General features: G+C 43.4%; 1 protein-coding gene across 1 annotated transcript in view; it reads right to left on the bottom strand.

The window, feature by feature from the left end:
- Positions 1 to 1,947: 1,947 nt before the first annotated feature.
- The window catches only part of LOC106810444 (two pore potassium channel protein sup-9-like), a 49,115-nt gene continuing 30,430 nt past the window's right edge, over positions 1,948 to 20,632 (bottom strand). Inside the window, exon 2 of the mRNA XM_014813806.1 lies at positions 1,948 to 7,282. Within this exon, the coding sequence (XP_014669292.1) occupies positions 6,450 to 7,282 (833 nt within the window). The 3' untranslated portion in view covers positions 1,948 to 6,449. The remainder of the gene's footprint in view (positions 7,283 to 20,632) is intronic.

Here is a 20,632-nt window from a genome sequence, read left to right as displayed (position 1 = left end):
GTGGAAGCAGCAGCCAGGAAATTAAACAGTCAGATGTTTTTAGAGTAGGTGAACAATCCCTTAGGAATGGAAGAGGAACGGAAAAGCTGTGTCTTCCAAGGCATGCCATCACTGAATAATGGCTACAGTGAAGAAATGAGTTCAATGAAGCACGGGAGGGTTCTGGCGTAGAAGACGCAACCAGCGTACGAGCGTCGAATGGCTTGGCAGACCTCTAAACTCCACCCAATAACAGTGCAGGAAACCTGTCAACAACTCAGTCAGCAGCATCGCGTCAAGGGCATGGGAAATTTAAATAATCTGGCGATTAGAGATAAGAAGGACGGTCTATGACTATGTTAAAAGACATTATTCTGGATATAGTTGGGCTAGCAGCAAATCAGAAGTGCTTCGATGATATCTGATGATATCTGATATCTGATTCGATGAATGTGCATCGATGATATCGATGATATCAAGAGTGGATAATAGAGACTCTATTATCCACTCTTTTATCTCTATTATCCACTCTTGATGATATCAAACCGGGCAGTGGCAAGCGAAGCCGATCAGTCAATCTAGCTCAAAGACCATCATAAAGGAACAAGAGTGAGATACGGCCTACTGGGAAACAACGGAAACCCCGAGTTAGGTTCTTGAAATATTACATTTCCCGTCGGAGAAAATACAGCAATGCTTTTATAATTTACCATTGTTAATAGAATGATTTTCTTAAAGCGAGGATTTCCGTGTTTTTATCAACCGTTTTTATATTTTCTCAACCGTTCTGATACTTTCCGGTACTCCTTGCATAACACCAAATGCATATAGTAAGACTAACATGTCATAGAACACTCGCACAGCATTCTTTCCACCAATATGCGCACCGATCTACATTTCAAATGACATAGCTTACATATGTCAACAAACTTAGCGCGTGATTTTTACTCTCGCGAAACCGGACTCCTATCTGAATAGGTACCAGTCTATAAAAATCTGCATCACGTATGTGCACTCGTTCTGTGGGACCGTTTGAACATCCCTCATTATCGCGAATCTGAAGATGGCGGGAGCACGATTACTGTTCATATGCTGTTTTATAGCCAACAACGACACAATTTTGTAATGATTGTTGTGCCAGAGTAATCAGTTAAAAGTCTGCTAATAGGCAAGACCCAATTTGTCTACTCTTATGGAGTTTGACGACTAATTCGTGACATAGCCAATTTAAGAGATCGCCGAAGACATATATGATGCAGAATAGTTTGCGTTGTGTGCATAAACGGTGTTACACAATGAGTCATGTTTGGTGCACGTCGGACACTGCCCACTGGAGCTCTTACTAGTTATTCGGTGTTTCTAAATTACTGATCTTTGCATGCAACTTCATGATTTTTTTAGAATTATGCAATACTCATTTTTACACGTGTGTACGTTGAATGCGCGCATACGTACGCATATTTCCGCAGCACATTCCCAGGCTATACTTTGATATTTTTAGTTTACACTACGTCGTCAGAAACCTGAAAGAGGAATTCCATAATAATTTCCATCGAAATTTCAAAAAAAGATTTTATTTTCTTTACAATACTGCTACTATTTTCAAAGAGGGTCGCCCACTAAGTAGCACAACTACACAAGACAAGCCGCGAATGTTTGTTAAATGTAGATGTGAAAAGATCTATCATTTTCTACATAATTATTACCTCAGTGTTAGCTGCAGCAAAATAGCAAACTATGTATCTGACTAAGCAATGAAAAATATTATGAAAGTTCTTCGAGCAGTTATTTACTTGGCATTATTCTCCGATGTGTACTAAGCGATGTCAACAATAGTGAATTGCGGTAATCGAATTAACACACGAAGGCAATCGCACACAGGAATTTCAAGACTGATACGCTATCTAAGTTCGGGATAAAACATGAACAAAATCAATGCTTAATTATAAACCACAACACAGGTTGTTTTACTTTAAAGTTTTATTTCCGTAAAAAATCGTATATTTCAATTTAAGAAATTTTACACGATACTTAATGAGAAACGGGATATACACTATTTCCACCATATTAACATCAGAGCTCGCACCATTTATTGATCGAAAATCAATATAACTCTTCCGCTCTGTTGCTTTTCCTAATATAAGGCTTGCCACAAAGAAGCTACACAGCCTAAGCAACAAGTGCCTGTGATTTGATCACAGAGCAAAAAAGAAAATGAAAAACCATTATTGGCAAATAAAAATTATTTAAAGTTCGATTTATATAGGGACGTAAGAGAACCTTATCTTACCCTATCGCAAAAAATACCATAGAAAGATATCATTCGTAATGAAATAATCTAAATTACTGTTCTGACATTTATCTAGCAACGCTATGTGGCAAACTTCAGCAGACATTCAAATTAGATTATTACAAGTTATTATTAATCGCCAGATAGTTAGCTTTCATAATCTATTGCCCACGCTGATGAACATTGACGTCAGCACTATAAGCCAAACGCGCTCTGTGCCAAAAGTCACGCGGCATTGTTTTTTTTTAATATGTGAACTAACCTAAACTAGGTAAAAGACTACATTTATATATATATAGATATATAGATATTTATTTATTTACTTATTTAATTATTTATTTATCGATGAAATAGCCGACTACTGTCATTTAGAATAAAGTTCATTCTCGGAAAGTGGTATGGAGTGCAAACACCTATCTTTCCTCGAAATTGGGACTATGGTAATTGACAACAGTTACGCCTTTAGGATAAGGGGCTTTTGTTAGACACCCGCGACACGCGAGGCCACGGCGCTACAACACTCCCATCGTGTCCGCTATTATACGCTTGCCAAGTCCACGTGGGAACCCAGCAACGCACCAACAGCTGTTTGACGTTAGCAACAATTCAGAATCGAAGCACGCATTGTACACGGGGACGAGCGCAAGCAGTTGTGTACTAGGACTACCGTTTACATTCGCATGGCTTCCGAAGTAGGCCAGCTCTACTTACACGATCGCCAGCGCTGTGGCATGTGCAGTAACAATACGCTACATCAGCAATTGTTAACATTTATTTACATGTATTTACACAAAACGTAAATACACAGATCAATAATAATTTATTTACATGTACTTTTCATTCATATACAAAAGATGGATAGTATTGTATCATAATTAAACGAACACCCAATAGCCACTCTAGCACACAAATATATAAGAAAGATTGCGTGCATGTCTGTAAGATATCATGTATTATGACTAGAAACATAAATATGCTAACTACTAACAATACACAATCAAGAGGCATGTTAATGGAAAGGTAAAACATTGATATTGCCATAGTTTTGGAAGGATTCAAGCTATATAACGTTATGTAACCGCGACAAGTAGAATACACAAATACATAAACCGTATATGAGTTCAGAATAAACCCCTATCTTTACGCACACAGAACCAAATTAGAATTTGATAATAAGCTCCCATATCGATAAAAATTATTTTAAATATGTCACCTACGTAAGTGAATAAAACTCTACACACTACTTGTCAATTTTAATTAAAATATTTTAAAACACGTTAACGCAGGCTCCCCCCACCACCACCGTGTGACGCCAGATGTGAGAAAATAGACACCTGAATTCGAGCCGCTACCTCGTTAAATCCTTATTAAGATCGTCAGAGTATTAAATTTCCAAGTATTTCGCATGTAGCTGAAAGGAAGAAACTCGTATTGATCAGCTTCGCAATGCTGAGAAGCCGTGAAACTGCTGAGCCAGTTTGAATGCGAATACTCATTGCGTGCTGTTCAATGTGGGGCTATTAATGTTTCACTAACGGGCTTATGAATACTTTCAAAAATATGCCAGTTAAGCACAAAATTATTCCAGAGTTAATTCCAGCGACCAAAGTTTAACCTACGACTCCAGAGCTAGAATGCCACCTGGTAAGTTTTCGACGATACGCGAATGACTTGATTTGTTCAGACTGTGATAAAAAAATACATTTATAAGAAGGGGGCAGGCGTGGCACCAAAGAGTGTCCGACACAGGATCTAAGGTCCGGGAAGGGGGGGGGTAAACGTTCCCAATAGGAGAGGGAGAGTTACACTCACACTGCAACTACGGAACCATAGGCTATACCTAAGCCTAGGGAATCCGAATCTCCCCCGAATTTGAATACTTGAATTGAAGTGGCATCTGGAACGCTTTTAGCAGGAAATGATTGTTATATTTTTGACTATTGATGTATTGTAATATAATCAGGAGTCTATCAATATATATTGATAGACTCCTGATATAATATGTATCGTACAAAAATCAGCCCTTTATTTTGCTAACTGTTTTCATGCGTTGTTGGGAATAGCACAGCGCTACAGATGAAGAGCGACTGCAAATTTTTTTCGTAGATCATTCTCCGACTAGTTACTGATTTTCCCCGGACGGGGAGGGAGGCTAAGCCTTTTTAATGGGGGAGCTGTAGCCCCCTGTCACTTTCCCTGGCGCCGCTCCGGAGAGGGCCATTTGTCAAGTGACGCAACAATCACTAACCATGGTACACTTGAGGCGTAGTTGAACCGCGGTTGGAGCCAGTATCGTTCCAACGGATAATACGCAGCTACTTTGGCCCTACTGCTCTGCTTCAGCCCCGCTATTATCGACGTTCATCTAGTGCATAGCATTGAACACAACCTCTTGCTTGATACTAGGCAATTGACATAAGTGATGCACCCAGGCGGTTACGCGGTGCACGATAGTAATTTAATGTTTAAAACGCATAGAAACATAAATACTACACGAAGAGTTAAATTCTATATGCGGTGGGAATGCGTTGATCGCAGAAACATTGCTATAACTGTACTGAGAAGGATTAGTCAGCGCACCCACCTACTCGTGTAATCCTATAATAAAATTCCCCCTGTCTTTTATGAATTTACGACCGACACCTATAGCAACAGCGTACCAGCTTGAGCTGCATTGCATATGCATGTGCGCATTAACGCAAGGGGATAGAAGATACGGTAAAAGAGGCCGTGCGCGCGTGCGTGCGCGCATATGCGTGGAATGCATCAACGACTTCCGTGATATGTTTGATAATAACAAGGGTCCATAATAGAAAAATCAATTAGAATTTTCTAGAAGAATTTTCTATTATGGACTCTTGATAATAAGTGACATGCCATACCCTGCAGCCCTACTAGGGCAGTACATCAAGATAGCTTTAATATCTGTGCGGTATACACGCTCCGATTATCTATTCAATGCTAAGCGAAGTTCGGTGATTTTTAACGTGCAATATAACATGGGGTGGCTCCTGTGCGTGGCATCAGCAGTAAATTACAACGTCTCTGTTAGCTACGTTATGTTGATGTTTGATTGCTAACATAGCTCTATAACTATAGCCCTTCGCTCTGCCACAGGCCTGTAGCAGTGCGAAGGATTGTAGTTCTAAAGCTAATTGCTAACATAGAGCGATTAAGAAAGGAAGTGGTTAGATCATGAGAGAGGTACGTAATGGAATATTATTCTCTGGGAGCTGATTAGGCACAATTATATACGCCCTGCTTTCACGTAGAGAACCTTTCCAATCGCTGACAGCGCGAGAGAAAGCATAAGGAAATAGTTACTAATAATTCAATTGATTAAAGTTATTGCCTTAGGGCCCCGATATAAGCTCTTTGCATGAGGATCTTCGGAACGTTTTTTGTGACATCGAAATATAGTTATAGATGCATGCAGGTTTCGCAAAACCCACCAACGAGTTCTCCAGCTGTCACTGCCAATAGTGGACGTCTATATCTAGGCCAGACCGACAAGGAACCATTTCTGTGTTTAGCTGCTGAATTTAAAAAATGCTATACGGTTTCTTATTTTGTCACGTTTTAGCCTACAAACCATTCCAGTTAACAGCGGAAATATGTGATTAACGAACGAGAGTTCTGTTTCAATTTACGTCAGTTAGATTATTGCCACAGGTTTGTTCGTGTTTTGATAGGGCGTTGTTTCAAAAGACGTTTTCTACAAAATAGTATGCCAATAGAAATGCCACGCAGCCAGTCACTCTGTGATGTCAGCGCAACGGCTATGATTCCTCATAATTCTGTGGTTTTGTAGGCAAAGCTGTTACTAATGGGTGTAAATCTCCATGCGGCACTATTACTCCATAAACTAGTAAATGTCGATCAGTACTTATATATAATAACGATTAAAGCAACCTTAGATTGGAATAAACGACATGTAGGAAAAGTCTATAACAGCTTGCAAGGACTCATTCCTGAGTGATTATGATAACAATTTCTCAAAACAAAGACACCTCTTTGTCGACGCTTATAATGGCATTTATCCACTGTCGAATTGTTCGACAGACTGTGAGATACTATCAACACCACACCATGGCAACAACGTGCCACCAAACTCCCCGGCATATTTTTACTGTACAATGAATACTTACAGCCGTATAAACCTATTCTACTCTACTATCTGCTAGATGGACGCCCTCTTTCGATTTGGGGTTTCAGGCGCCGGTGAAATATTCGAGTTTTTCTCATCAATTATATCTGTTACGTAGTTTGTATAGAGATCGTCTCTGCCGCTTGAATCTAGGGTATGTAGCGGTAACAAGTGCGATATCCGACCAGGAGATCTGGTCACTTTATATCGGTGTTTTTTATTACTACGGCCGTAACACGAGCACGAGCACACGGACACCGTATCGTTGTACTCGTCGGTGAGGTCGAGTTCGCCGCCAGAAATGACGCTGCCGTTCGCCGTGATGACGTCACCCTCGAGCCGCACGCCGACCTGCGCGGCGGCCTGCGCTTCCGCCTCCTCGCGCTTCTCGTCCTCGGTGTTCATCGTGATGAAGCGCAGCACGAGCAAGTTCAGCGCCGCAGACTCGACTGTCAATCCGAAGAGGATGAACACGAGCACGAAGGCGACGTACTCGGGCGTCTCCTTCAGCGCGTTCTCCTGCTGCAGCGCGACGAAGTCGCCGAAGCCGATCGTCGTCAGTGTGATGAAGCAGTAGTAGAAGGAGTTAATGTAGCCCCAGTCTTCGTAGTAGTCGAAGTAGGCGGCGCCGGACGTCATCACGATCGAATTCACAGTCGATATCACCATGATGAGATTCGTCTCCGTTACCTCGGTGCTCTTCATTTTCAGACACCGCTTGCAGTTTTTCAGGATGTACGCCGTGAAAGTGTTCAGACGCTCGCCGATCGCCTGGAACATGACGAGCGTCAGCGGGATGCCCATGAGTGCGTAGGCCATGCAGAACACCTTGCCTTCCACGGACGCCGGGCACGAGTGGCCGTATCCTGTAAGAGCGAGCGGAAAAACGCACCGAGTTAATATCACCTAGGCGATGGCTAGCACGCGGTGTCTAGTGATTATACGATACGCAGCAGCAATATATTATTATATTGAAGCGCACAAACATACATTTTCGTGTGAACGTGCGTGCGAATCACGCAGATACGCGCGTGCATACGTGCATGCTTGCTGGCGCCTGAGAATGTGTAACTGCACGTATATATATATATATATTTATTTATTTATTTATTTATGTGTATATATATGTATATATATGTATATATACACACAGACACACACGCACGCACGCACGCACTTACGCACTCACTCACGCACTCACTCACTCACTCACTCACGCACGCACGCACGCACACACACACACACACACCCACGTAAATATCATTTTAAGGAAAACATGAACGTAGGGATGTACAAAGAAACAAATAAATGACAGGGTTCCTTTTTCTCCACGTGGAGAATAGGGCTAGAAATTAGTTCCAAATTACCGTCATCGCCCATCACCCCGTCACCCCAAATAACCTTTTGTTACAGAACGGGAGGATTGGTTCCATGTCCAACCCCCGTCATAGGGGCCCGGGTTTTAGTTAGGGACTTCCATCCCCAGCGTTTCATTTTAATCCCCATTACTAGAGACGGGCCCGCCATTTTACGTAGTCATCCGAGCCACGTAGGCCACTACATTTACATTTTACGTAGTTCCGTCTCAATGTTATTTACACCTTGAGAATATACACTGCCATGCCCCGGATAGAACTCGCAGTGAAATATGGTGACAATAACCACTGAACTACCGCAGTACGTTCGAATATAAATTACATATTTAATGTAATTCCCGTGTCAAAACATGACGGGCATGCTAAGCGCTGTACCATAGACACTGTCAAAGAGACGAGGATCGTTCTCTCACTAGCGCTTGCGCGCGAGCAGACTGTTACGGAAGGTTTCACAAACACAGTCTGTATTTATTGAAGCCGTGTACATTAACACACAGAAAGCAAGGTTCGCGGCAAGGCGTTGATCGGCAAGCGTATACGGTAATGTTTCGTATTTTACAGTCTGCTGTCTGTCAGCCGAACGAATGCCGTGCTTACGCTAAACCTCTGTACTTGCGCTGAAGCTTCACGCAAACTGTAAGTCCGTGTAGAAAACAGCTGGTCGGCACACATGGATCATTACATTTTATGGAAAATGAAATTTAACAGGCAGCGCACGCCAGAAACCTAACTGACCGCCCCCCATGTGAAACGTAAATTTTGCATGTGCGTTAATTTCAAGCCTGCATGGGGCCGTATTTTCTCAACGCAATTGTATATGAAAGCGAATAATTCACGTGATTATCTGCTGTTACCGAAGCGTTGTATTTACATTTTTTATTGTAACACCATCAAAATTCACGTTCTGCTGCTCACGGATCACCAGTGAACGTATATTTGGAAACGTTTCATACAAGGGCATGTTATCAAGAGCTAATAACACAAGTATCTGTGTTACATAATCGTAATGAATTGTAATTAATGCTTAGCTCTTGATGTTATCAACAACAGCCTCAGCCCTTCGGTCATAGTAATCTGTTCAAATTTTCGGCCATCGTCAACTCATCGGAATTCGTTCAAATACCATCAAAAATCCATTCACATACTCATCAACTGGTTCTACGAACATAATATTCACCCTACGCCGTATTGTTTAAAGTGATTATGTCACCGTAAATGGTAAAAAAAAAATCTGATTCTGTTCACTTTTTATGGTCAAATTGCTGCATTATACTTCTTATTTTACTATATTGTTCGATGTGAACATACACTCGTGACTCATACATAGCCCATAGCAAGCAATTTATGTTATGAACACTAATATCAAATCGTCCAGGTTTTTTGGATTTTTAGCTAGTTGAGAAACAATCTTATCAGGTAAGAATTTGACGATACGTTTAGTCCCGTTAGTTCTTACTTTTAATGTAAAAAAATGGCAACAAAAATTTTACAAATTTTACCATAGAAAATACGTGACGTAGTCACTTTAAGATGAGATGTTTTCTCGAGTCGTAAAAAAACGTCGTGTATTTAGAAATATTTTGGCGAGCACGTTAGCTGTATGGACGGTATACACGTTCCCCTGGCGTGTTGCGTTCCGACACCATGTTTGTACGTGATAAAAAAAACGAAAATAAACTAAACGATAACTAAAAAAAATAAAATTAACGATAGGACAGTAACGGTGAAATCACGTAGATTGTTTACGAAAATTGTCAACTATCATATTGCACTCGGATCGCCTTCGCACACAGCGACCGCCTCGCTGCGACTAACGTTAGCGTGGAACGAACAAACGCTGCACTGTGTGTCTGACGTTTACATCATGTTCAGCATGTGTGTCTAAGAGCGAAGAGCCTCACGTGTGGCTTGATCTTCTATACTCCCGTCGCGTATTCCTCAGCGCCGACATCGGCTGACTGGATGTCTACCGCAAGCCCTATATATAGGAAGGATTTGTGCGTGTAGAATGTGAACTGTGATGTGGTCTTGGGATCCCCAGAGGAATACTTTCGGTGCGATTAATTTCAGATAAGAAAAACTATGCGACAACTTTTAGTGAAGGGTGTTCATGCGGCACGCTCGAGTCAAGTACAAGCGGAACACCGACAGTGCATGAGCAGTTAAATAAGTGCAACACACGCACGCGCGCACGTGCGCACGCACGCACGCACACACACACACGCGCGCGCACACGCACACGCACACGCACGCACGCACGCAAGCACACACGCACGTACGCACGCACACACACATACACACACGCGCGCGCGCCCGCACGCACGAACGAACGAACGTACACATAAATTTCATAAAATCACAAAGCAGCTCAGTCGGAGGTTGTATTAATTAATTCCAGTCGGTGTCACGTTCGCAGCATGACTTCTGTTATCATGACCTGATATAGGAACGTGGCGGATGAAGACGCCGTTGTTGCCCGTGCGCGAGGCATGGCCATGCAGTGCGTGCGTGTAACTATTATTAATTGCTGCGGTTTGTATGTATTTTCAGTCAGAATGGCCGTCCCTGCGGGATACGGTGCCTATCGTAATGAGCCTGTGCAGCCTCTCGTAATGGCAGCGTTCGAATTAAAGACTGCACTCAGCATTAGCCATCCTTGGTGCGACAAGGACGTTAGTAATATACTGACATAACTAAGCGAAACCGAGAAGTTATACGGTGTCTATAGTATAGGCTGCCTGTAGACTGATTACATATCCTTGTAGAACCAACGACTGATGCGCACGAATAGGAGAAACCACTGATGAATATTATACTGGTCATTCTTATGTAACGATAAGCTTTCTCACGATAATAATATACACAACGAGGGCGCGGTCGTTTAGAGATTAAAGCAACTTTGCCGTTATCAAGGCGATAACGATTGCTTTCTCTAACGATCCAGCGACGATGCATTCACGCTCGTTTAATTAGATTTTCTGTTGCCGAGATTCATGGCAATTTCCATGTAATATGTCTGCATCCGGCGTACGACATGAATCGGGCGCGCCGTGTGAAGGGAGATTTCAATTGTTTCAAGGACGATGGCCGTACTAATCGCCTACTACACGCACGTGCTGCATCTGATGTTTTGTGTGAGTGTGTGTGTGTGTGTGTGTGTGTGTGTGTGTGTGTGTGTGTGTCGTGTGCGTGCTGCGTCGGCGTACTGCGGCGTGCGGTGTGTGTGCGTCGTCGTGTGTGCCGTGCGTGCGTTGTGTGGCGTGGCGTGCGCGTGTGTGTTGTGCGCGCCGCGTGGTGTGTGTGTTGGCATGTGTGTGTGTGTGTGTGTGGTGTGTGTTGTTGTGCATTGCTGTGTGCGTGTCGTGGCGTGCGTGCGTGTTGGTCTGTGTCTGTGTCAGCGCTGCGCACCGTCTGAGTGGGGCCTAGCAAGATTGTTATCACATCCGCTAGCTGCTCTCGTCTACAGACCACAGCACCTGGAACGTCCTTATAAACAGAAATAAATGGTAAATAAACAGCGAAATTATTTACAATAGCCAAATCCTTAATGTTTCTGCTACTCTATTCGCCTATAAGCACCGTGTAAATTCGGTCAAATGCTCATTCTGCTAAACACGACGAAGACACGCACCTTAGCTGGCTGTATCAACGTGAACGACATATAATTATATAGTTTTTAAGATTTAGTGTCAGTGGGGCAGAAGCTAGCGTGCCGGGTGGCCAGCGTGTGACAGTGCGTCAAGATGCAGGCATTGGGAAAGGCCCATTTAGCAGGAATTGTCGGCAATAATAGGTTGAAAGAGAGTAGAGAAACATTAAGACTTTGGTAGTAAATAGATTTCGTATTTATTTAGCATTATATTTTATTGAAACGCTCCAAGTGCCTGTGTCTAAGACGGCTATAGCGGAGTAGATTAAATAGCAGCAGCAAGAGTCACGTACAGGAGAAGCTGCACCAGCAAGCACCCAGCGCTGATGCAAACCGATCTGAAGCTATACGAGTCAGCCGGAGATTTTTCAAACGTACTATATTGGGTTTAGGAGATCTCCGCCATTCGAATGGCACACGTTGGGGAGCGGCATCAGGAATGCCACGCAGGGATGTAGTTACGTGTGTGATCTTGGGATGGGGAACTGGTATTAGAGGAGTGGAGCTAATAGAATACAGTAACGTCACATGTTGATGGAGTGATATTCAGGGGAATACCAGGACAGCAGTAACGGTCGTTGCAGTGATGAAGGCTGCTAAAGGCTGTTGATGAGTTGGCAGCGTGTAAGCGACTAAAGCGACAGGAATCGGTGTATCAGGTCTTCTCGGTTGGGCCAGACCACCACCCACCCACCGACGTTTCATCAGATATCGTATAAGACGCATTGCCATAAATGTCGCTGGTTTTCCCGCGCATACGGACCACTATTGATCAATAGTCTTTGCATGAACAGTAAGCTCGAGTAAAACGCGCTATGCCGGCACACATGTATACACATGTTCGCAGCACCTGAAATGCAAATGCCTGTCTCTTTAAACCGCCGTGCCGCCCAATTACCCTATGCCCAATTACCCTATGCCCAAATGCCCTATTGCTACGTTTGCGGCTTGAGAATGGTGCTCGTGCCGGCCTGCCGCCGCCTGTCGTTTGCTGACGCTATCTAATACATAATGAGTGATCACTGCTGTTGCGACACATGCGTCTTTCCCGCGCGTGCCACGCTTACGTAATTACTCGCGGGGCTCACATAAAGGGAGCCGCCCGCTAATCATAAAGCGCGGTGCAGTAGCAGCAGCAGCAGTAGCAGTAGCAGCAGCAGTAGCAGTAGTAGTAGCAGTAGCAGTAGCAGTAGCAGTAGCAGCAGCAGTAGCAGTAGTAGTAGCAGTAGCAGTAGCAGTAGCAGGGGCAGTAGCAGTAGCAGTAGCAGCAGCAGCAGTAGTAGTAGCAGCAGCCGTCTCAGCAGCAACAGCAGCAGCAGCAGCAGGAGCAGTAGCAGCAACAGTAGCAGCAGTAATAGTAGCAGCAGCGGCAGCAGCAGCAGCAGCAGTAGCAGTAGTAGTAGCAGCAGCAGCAGCAGCCGCAGTAGCAGCAGCAGCAGCAGCAGCAGCAGCAGTAGCAGTAGTAGTAGCAGCAGCCGTAGCAGCAGTATAGGAGCAGCAGCAACACCACCACCACTAGCAGCAGCAGTAGCAGTAGCAGTAGTAGTAGAAGCAGCAATAGTAGTAGTAGTAGTAGTAGCAGCAGCAGCAGCAGCAGCAGCAGCAGTAGCAGCAGTATAGCAGTAGCAGCAATACCACCACAAGCAGCAGCAGCAGCGGCAGCAGCAGCAGCAGCGGCAGCAGCAGCAGCAGCAGCAGTAGCAGCAGCAGCAGCAGCAGCGGTGACCGTCCGTCAGCATCCCGCGCACACTAGCGGTGGCTATGGTTTCCATGAATACCGTGCAATGCGCGCCACACATGTGGGAGGGCATTGCTAGATGACGCGCGTGGACATGCGTAATATTCGGTCGTATCAACAGCGAGTGACGCAATGTATGCTCTGAGGTACGTGTGACAAAACGTCAGCGCGCCCTTCATCCTACTCTAAACGAGGCTCGATAGACTGATTCCAAACGTCCATATGGCTGCGCCAACCAGGTTGATGCAACAGTGATATGTTGATGCAATAGAACGGAGCCCGTCTACGATAACCACAGAAACTCGCAACGTGTTCACCGCGAACACTGACACAAACATAGTCACTGACTGTCAATTCAGAGAATCCGTATAAGAAAAAAACATGTGGGATTGTGTTGACATAGCATTCGTGCTGCTGTGCGGATATTTCAGCTATAGAATTGTATGTGCCGATGCCGACCCTGTATGTGACGCTGACACAGGCACACTCTAGGTTTTCGATATGTTCCGTTCTTAAAAGCCCGCCCATCAATACACCAAAGGTAAAGAAACCGTCTATCATTGGCCTTGTACGTGCACCTATATTTACACTATCTTCCTAGAAACGTTTAATATTTACGTTTCTTATTATTTAAATACGTGTTTGCCTATGCCAGCAAACTTGTATACCAGAAGCATCAGATACGTAGCAATTGACACTATAGAGTAGACGGATTCACTTGTCCTCCGTGGTAAAAATACATGCAGAGTAGATAAAAAAAACTATTTCGTCCATGACACTGTTAGCTAATCGTAGACCATATTCCAAGGAAAGTGAAAGTCTCCTTTGTTTTACGCAGTGATGTTTTAACAATGTTTAACGTTGAGGTATTCGAACAGACAAAAAATCACGATAGCAAAAGCTACTGGCTACTCAACACGCACGATTTAGGACGGGATTGATTGATTTGTTGACATTATTTCAGCATATGCATTAACGGGCTATGGCCCGCGGCGACGATCGAGCAAGCACATCGAGCAGAATAGATGCTGACGCTTGTCTCTCCCCCTCTTGCCTTCGCTCGCTCTTGCTCATGCCTTCTCTTCCTCTCTGAATGCCTTGTACACACGCACGCAGGCACGCACGCACACGCACGCACACACACACACACACACACACACACACACACACAAACTTGTATACCCGAAGTATCAGATACGTAGCAATTGACACTATAGACGGATTTACTTGTCCTCCGTGGTAAAAATACATGCAGAGTAGATAAAAAAAACTATTTCGTCCATGACACTGTTAGCTAATCATAGAACAAATTCCAAGGAAAGCGAAAGTCTCCTTTGTTTTACGCAGTGATGTTTTAACAATGTTTAACGTTGAGGTATTCGAACAGACAAAAATCACGATAGCAAAAGCGTGCTTAGTACTGTTCCTTGGAACGCGACATGTTATCAAGAGCAGCTTCAACAGTCTGTCAACAGGTGCGTAGATTTATCATCTGCTCGTGCTAGCCTTGAATCAATTTTCGCGCGAGATCGATTCGTGGATCGATATCGACATCGCACTTCATCGCTAGCAGTTAATATATGGTAAATGTCACACGCGGAATATCCGAGAAACTATTGAATCAGTGGCCGTCGTCTTCTGACGCAGTCGTCGACGCAGGCGAAACAAAATCTACTGATTCAGTCGCGCTCCGCTCGTCGAGTTCCATCATTCGCAAAGTGCACACGCAATCGTGTTCGTTCGTTCCACCCAATGTAATGATCGAGCCCCGCGTTGGAGTTTGCAGCAGCACTTCAAACGCTACCAATTATTGTCCCTGTCGTAAAAAAACGTCCATGGATCGCCGATGTGCGGTGGTGGCTGCCATTCCGTTGAATATGCAATCAGTTTAAAAGCACACATGCAGTTCGTCGCCACTAATCGATGCGACATTGCGCCGAATAATCTTTGCGCTAAATAATCTTAATTATAAGATTACCGCTGCGCGTGCGGAACCGCGCGGACATTACTTTATCTATGTAAAATTAATCGCGCTGGATAATGATGAGATTGAGTAACAATGTACTTCGTTTGGAAGGCGTCGGATCTGAGAAGCAAGTGAAGATGTAGCGAAGATATATAATGTGTACAGCAATCACCACGTGCGTCACGGGTGATTGCATGCCCGTGGGTGTTACATTCTGAGCCTAAGCAGTGTTATCAGTAAGTAGTAACACTACCTTATCTTCTCCCAACAGGAGCCTTTAACTGGGGATCCGCCATAGACCGTCATTGCCGCTGATTCCGACGTTTAGATAGTATTATATAACGCCGGTATCCGTTTTTGCGCGCATGCATAATAAGAAACGACATACGCAAAAATTACTATGCGCCGGATAGGCCAGTAATATATAGCACACGGTTTCACATTTGAGGACGTCGTTACGACATATGTCACTCACTGTAAATGATGCATGCAGTTGTGACGTACAGCCTAATGGCAACCGATATCCGCGATGGTAACGTTGACTACGACGCTAGCTTGCTCGCATAGAACCACTCGATTACTTACAATAGCCTTAACTTAATCGTGCTTTTAATCACAACCCGTGTCGCGCAAATGTATTTTCCGTGGCAAATGCCGCTGTTGAGGCATCTAGCGCGATTAGACCGAGACGTTTCGTCGATGCGCTGCGTGGGGATGACAGGACGGAAAAGGGCGCGAGAGCGTAGACGCAGCGCCCACGCAGGTAGGTACGCGCGAACGTATTACGGCATTTCGCTTTACACTCACTCGGCAGGCTTTACTAGTCATCACACTAGTACTGGCCACAAGTAAATCGTAAACCGGAGAAATGCCAAAGGAGGATTTTGAGACTTGCTAAACAGCTTTAAACATTCAGTCCCGCCGTACAAACATTGATTTCATTGAAATGCTTTCGACGGAGAGACCGACCATGCACTTACGTTACATTATCACTACAGTACAGTAGGATATTTGAACAGGCATTACCTAGCCGCAAGAGAGCTTCATGCGTCTCCAATGTATGCTTATTATAAGCTATATATGTACAGGGGAATTTACATGTATATAGGAATGCACGGAAGCCCACTTGCACAAGACATCACCACATGTCTATGCACACCCACGCACGTAGACACGCGAGTGCGCGCGCACACGCGCAAATTGCTACTCGCCGACCGCCTCACGAACGCTCAACCGCACACACGAACACGATCACAAACATATATCTCGTCTACTGCTTTATCTTCTACTCAATTTCGTCTATAAAATGTAACCTTATATCTGCTTGTGACTAATGAGCCGTTAGAAGCTCTCTATAGCACGAATGACGCACTGGCTGTCAGTTAGCAGCGTGGGCGTTAATACGCGTCCACGCATTTCATGGACGTTTGTTTGTGCATTTGCTGAAATCTGATCTGGAAACCGAGAGAAATCGGGTGGATCAAGAAAAACCGACGGCACGTACGTAGTTTCGCCAACGCTGCTCATCATATGGTATCACGTATATTGGTGGGATATATATACCGTATTTACTCGCGTATAAGCCGCACTTTCTTGCACACAACTTCAATAAAAAAATCAGGGGTGCATCTTATACACGAGTAAATACGGTACGTATACAATATCACGCGCTATTTGACAGTGAAGGACCGAATATAACGAATGCTTAACCCGAACACTTGTACATCAATATATTAGCACATGTAACGTGTTGTGAATAAGTGCATTGTGTAGGTCCATAAGCATATATAATGAATTCCATTCTATCTAAGCAATGCATGATTCGCAGAATTGAATGTCTGATCGCGTGACAACTGGGAGTTAAATTCATTGCCTACTATTACGTATATTTACGGGGCTGCTTCCTAAGCACAAACCATGTAGTTGTGTGCGGCTAGCTACATTATTATCCACTGTTACAAAATTTGACCAAATTAGCATCTTAGCATAATCTTTTTCTTATACGCCGTTGACAAAAACATCGTAAAATTACGAGTTTCTCATACGTAGTGTCTAAGGATCCAATCTAAGAGTATATAATGAAAGTGTCAATAACACTATAGCTCACATTGGGTGTGATAGAAGAGGGAAATGATATTTAAAATTTGGCAAGTGTTTTATTTATGACGGACCGAAATGTGATAAAATGTCCTTATTCCCTGATTTATACTAATAGAAATTTCACTGTTTTGTTTCAGAGTTAGTTTTGATGCGAAAATAAATGTTTCAGATCTGAAAGTCTGAAATCTGGGCGAGAGGTGGCGCTACGCCTAAATGATCGCCATTTTGGTTTTCGATTTTCGCGCAAATAACGCAAAAGGTTGAAACCTTGTTTCGTCGCTCAATGACGTCACAGTGTCGACTGTACAAAATTTAATTAAAAAAAATAGGGTTATGGTTAGGGTTATGGTTAGGATTTGGATTAGGGTTAAGGTTAGGGTTAGGGTTAGGGTTAGGGTCACAATGCACCTTAAAACAGGAGTTTGAGTCCTTACGGACGTGACGACACTGTGACGTCATTGAGCGACGAAACAAGCTTTCAACCTCTTGCGCAAATAACAGCAATAAAATATTCCAGTAAAACGTACTGTAACGAAGAATCTAAAACACAATATTACACGTAGGTATGATTAGGTAGGTGGGTAGGTAGGTAAATTTAACAAAATCGAATGAATCTAGATGGTCATTTCCATTTTTGCCAAAAAGTAGGCGTGGCTCTAAAGTAGGTCAACTGGCGTGCTCCAAAATAGGACGTTCTCTCCCATAGGAGTAACAACTGTAGGCAATTTGAAACATGTGGGTCAAACGGTTCTCAAGTTATCGTTGACCGTAGCCAAATCTTGACGGACCAACGGACGTACGACGGACAACGCCCCATGGCAATAGCCCATCTTGACGATGTCAAGGTGAGCTAAAATTGTTAAGAGTAATGTTAAGACTGCTTTTTCTTTCTGGCAACGGTACCCAAGACTCGAATAGATTAAATCAGCTGCGTGGTATTGGAGGATGCAGGCGACGCGAGAGACACCTGCCGGCACCGAGTTGTAACACGTTGCGGCGGTTTGCGTCATCGTGGCTACTCAACACGCACGATTTAGGACGGGATTGATTGATTTGTTGACATTATTTCAGCACATGCATTAACGGGCTATGGCCCGCGGCGACGATCGAGCAAGCACATCGCAGCAGAATAGATGCTACGCTTGTCTCTCCCCCTCTTAGCCTTCGCTCGCTCGTCTCTCATCCTTCTCTTCTCGTCTGTAATGCCTTGTACACACACGCACGCAGGCACGGCACGCACACGCAACCCACACCACACACACAACACACAACACACAACACACACACACACAGCACACACACACACACCCACACACACACACACACACACACACACAACACACACACACACACACACACACACACACACACACACACTTCTCTCCCTGTCTCTCTTTCGCCTTTTCTTTATCCTTTTCATTCTTCGCCTCTCTCTCTCTCTCTCTCTCTCTCTTTCTCACTCTCTCTTCTCCCATATATCCCTACCTTTCTTGCTCCCCATCTCCTACCCTCCTCTGCTTCACTGTGCCTGTGGCTTCACTAGCGGCTATACTCGTTAGCAGAAAAAACGCGACAGTATCGATTTCAAATATCAGCAAAATATGAAAATGCGCGCTTTTCGTTTACATTAACTTTATTTGAAAATTTCCGTTACCGCTGTCTATTTTACAAGTTTAGGATACGGCCGCATATAGAGTGTTATACGGTGGCGAGTACGGTTTCATTTGCAATGTTATACGGTGGCGAGTACGGTTTCATTTTCAATGTTATACGCGGCTATGCTGGATTGCTAGCAACATTCAGTTTATAGAAACTTGCACCTAAGACAGCGAAGTCATCGATAACGCCTATATGATCGCTCTCTCACCTCACGCGGACAGGTTTACCAAATCGGCAGCAGAAAGAAACGCAGGACGCAGGAGGCGAGGAGGAATATCTGAACCATGGCTGCAAATTCGCGCGAGATCACATGAATGCACTTATCACATGGAACATTCTCGTGCGCGCTCTGTGCCATATTGAATTATGAAGGAAATTGAGATGGCTGATGGAAAGGAGAAATTCAGTAATTGACTCGTTATCTGGCGCATAAACTCATTTTCTCTGCTCGTTCTGGGCGGTAGTAGTTGGTGCTCAAGATAACGGAAAAGCTCTCTGTAAGGCAGACGGGTGATTGCGTTTCGAGTACTTCCGGCATAAGACTTCGACCGCTTCTGGCGGAATACACGAGCTAAATATATTAGCGACGGCAATTAGAACAGATGACGTCTCAGAGTTATGAAGCCACGCATTCTAGTATTTCGGCACGTTCCCATGCACCAGTATACCATAATATAAGCGAAGTCCTGTTTAACTCACTCTTGAAATTCTGGGTGGTGATATATATATATATATATATATACTAGAATAAAGGAGATGGTGGTATAAAACTCCTGCCGTGTCATCAGTATAAAGATTTAGCCTGTAAAGCGAGTCTGAATTACCCAATCTTTATTGAATCAAACGAACTAAATACAATTATAATTCTATAACTTACTATTATATTATTATTTAAGATATTGTATATATGTTCCATAACAAACAAAATATGTGTACGTGCGTGTGTGCGTGCGTGCGAGTTCACGTGTGCGTGCATGTATGCGTGCGTGTGTACAATTATACTGTATATATATATATATATATATATATATATATATATCAATAGCTAATGATACCTAAGGTATTATTATAAGGTAATAATATAAGGTGTTATTAGCTCTTGATATATATATATATATATATAATTGTAGATATGGGTGTGGTGTATGCGTAAAAGATAAAATATAGATGATAAAATTAAGATCACATAACAAAGTGATTCTAAAATAAGTATAATATGTAATAAGTAATAAGTATTATTCACTCCCGATAAAACGTATAGACAAAATACCTTTGCAATGACATCGAAAGCTAGAATTTTTAGCTAGCGACTGAAATGGGATTTTGTGTATTAGAAGTAGATTGCGCAGATCCCTATATTCTATATTTTACTATGCTGTAGCTGCAACATAACTTTTATCATAATTGTAAACATAACTAAAGCATGTATAACACCACACACATGACTAGAAAATATTCGGTATCATACTGAGCAGAAGCCTTGTATATTGACCTCCCCTTTCTCTCGCGTCATAGATGACGCACGAAGCGTGTAAACTAAATTTAGAAGATGCTGTTAAAAATCCTGATACATTAGCAAAAAGAGAAAAACATGCATCTCAAAGATAATAAATATTTTTACTGAAGCTTTATCTTACGGCTACGGGCAAGCTGTTTCGCAAACGTGTGTAAAATGTGTGCGTTTATAAATTATTCACCTAAACTTCACTCTTGCTGGGATGGCCGAAG

The sequence above is a fragment of the Priapulus caudatus genome, unplaced genomic scaffold (assembly GCF_000485595.1).
Source record: "Priapulus caudatus unplaced genomic scaffold, Priapulus_caudatus-5.0.1 Scaffold16, whole genome shotgun sequence".
Taxonomy (NCBI): Eukaryota; Metazoa; Priapulida; class Priapulimorpha; order Priapulimorphida; family Priapulidae; genus Priapulus; species Priapulus caudatus.
The sequence above is the reverse complement of the archived record's forward strand: the minus strand, read 5'-3'. Positions and strand labels throughout refer to the sequence as shown.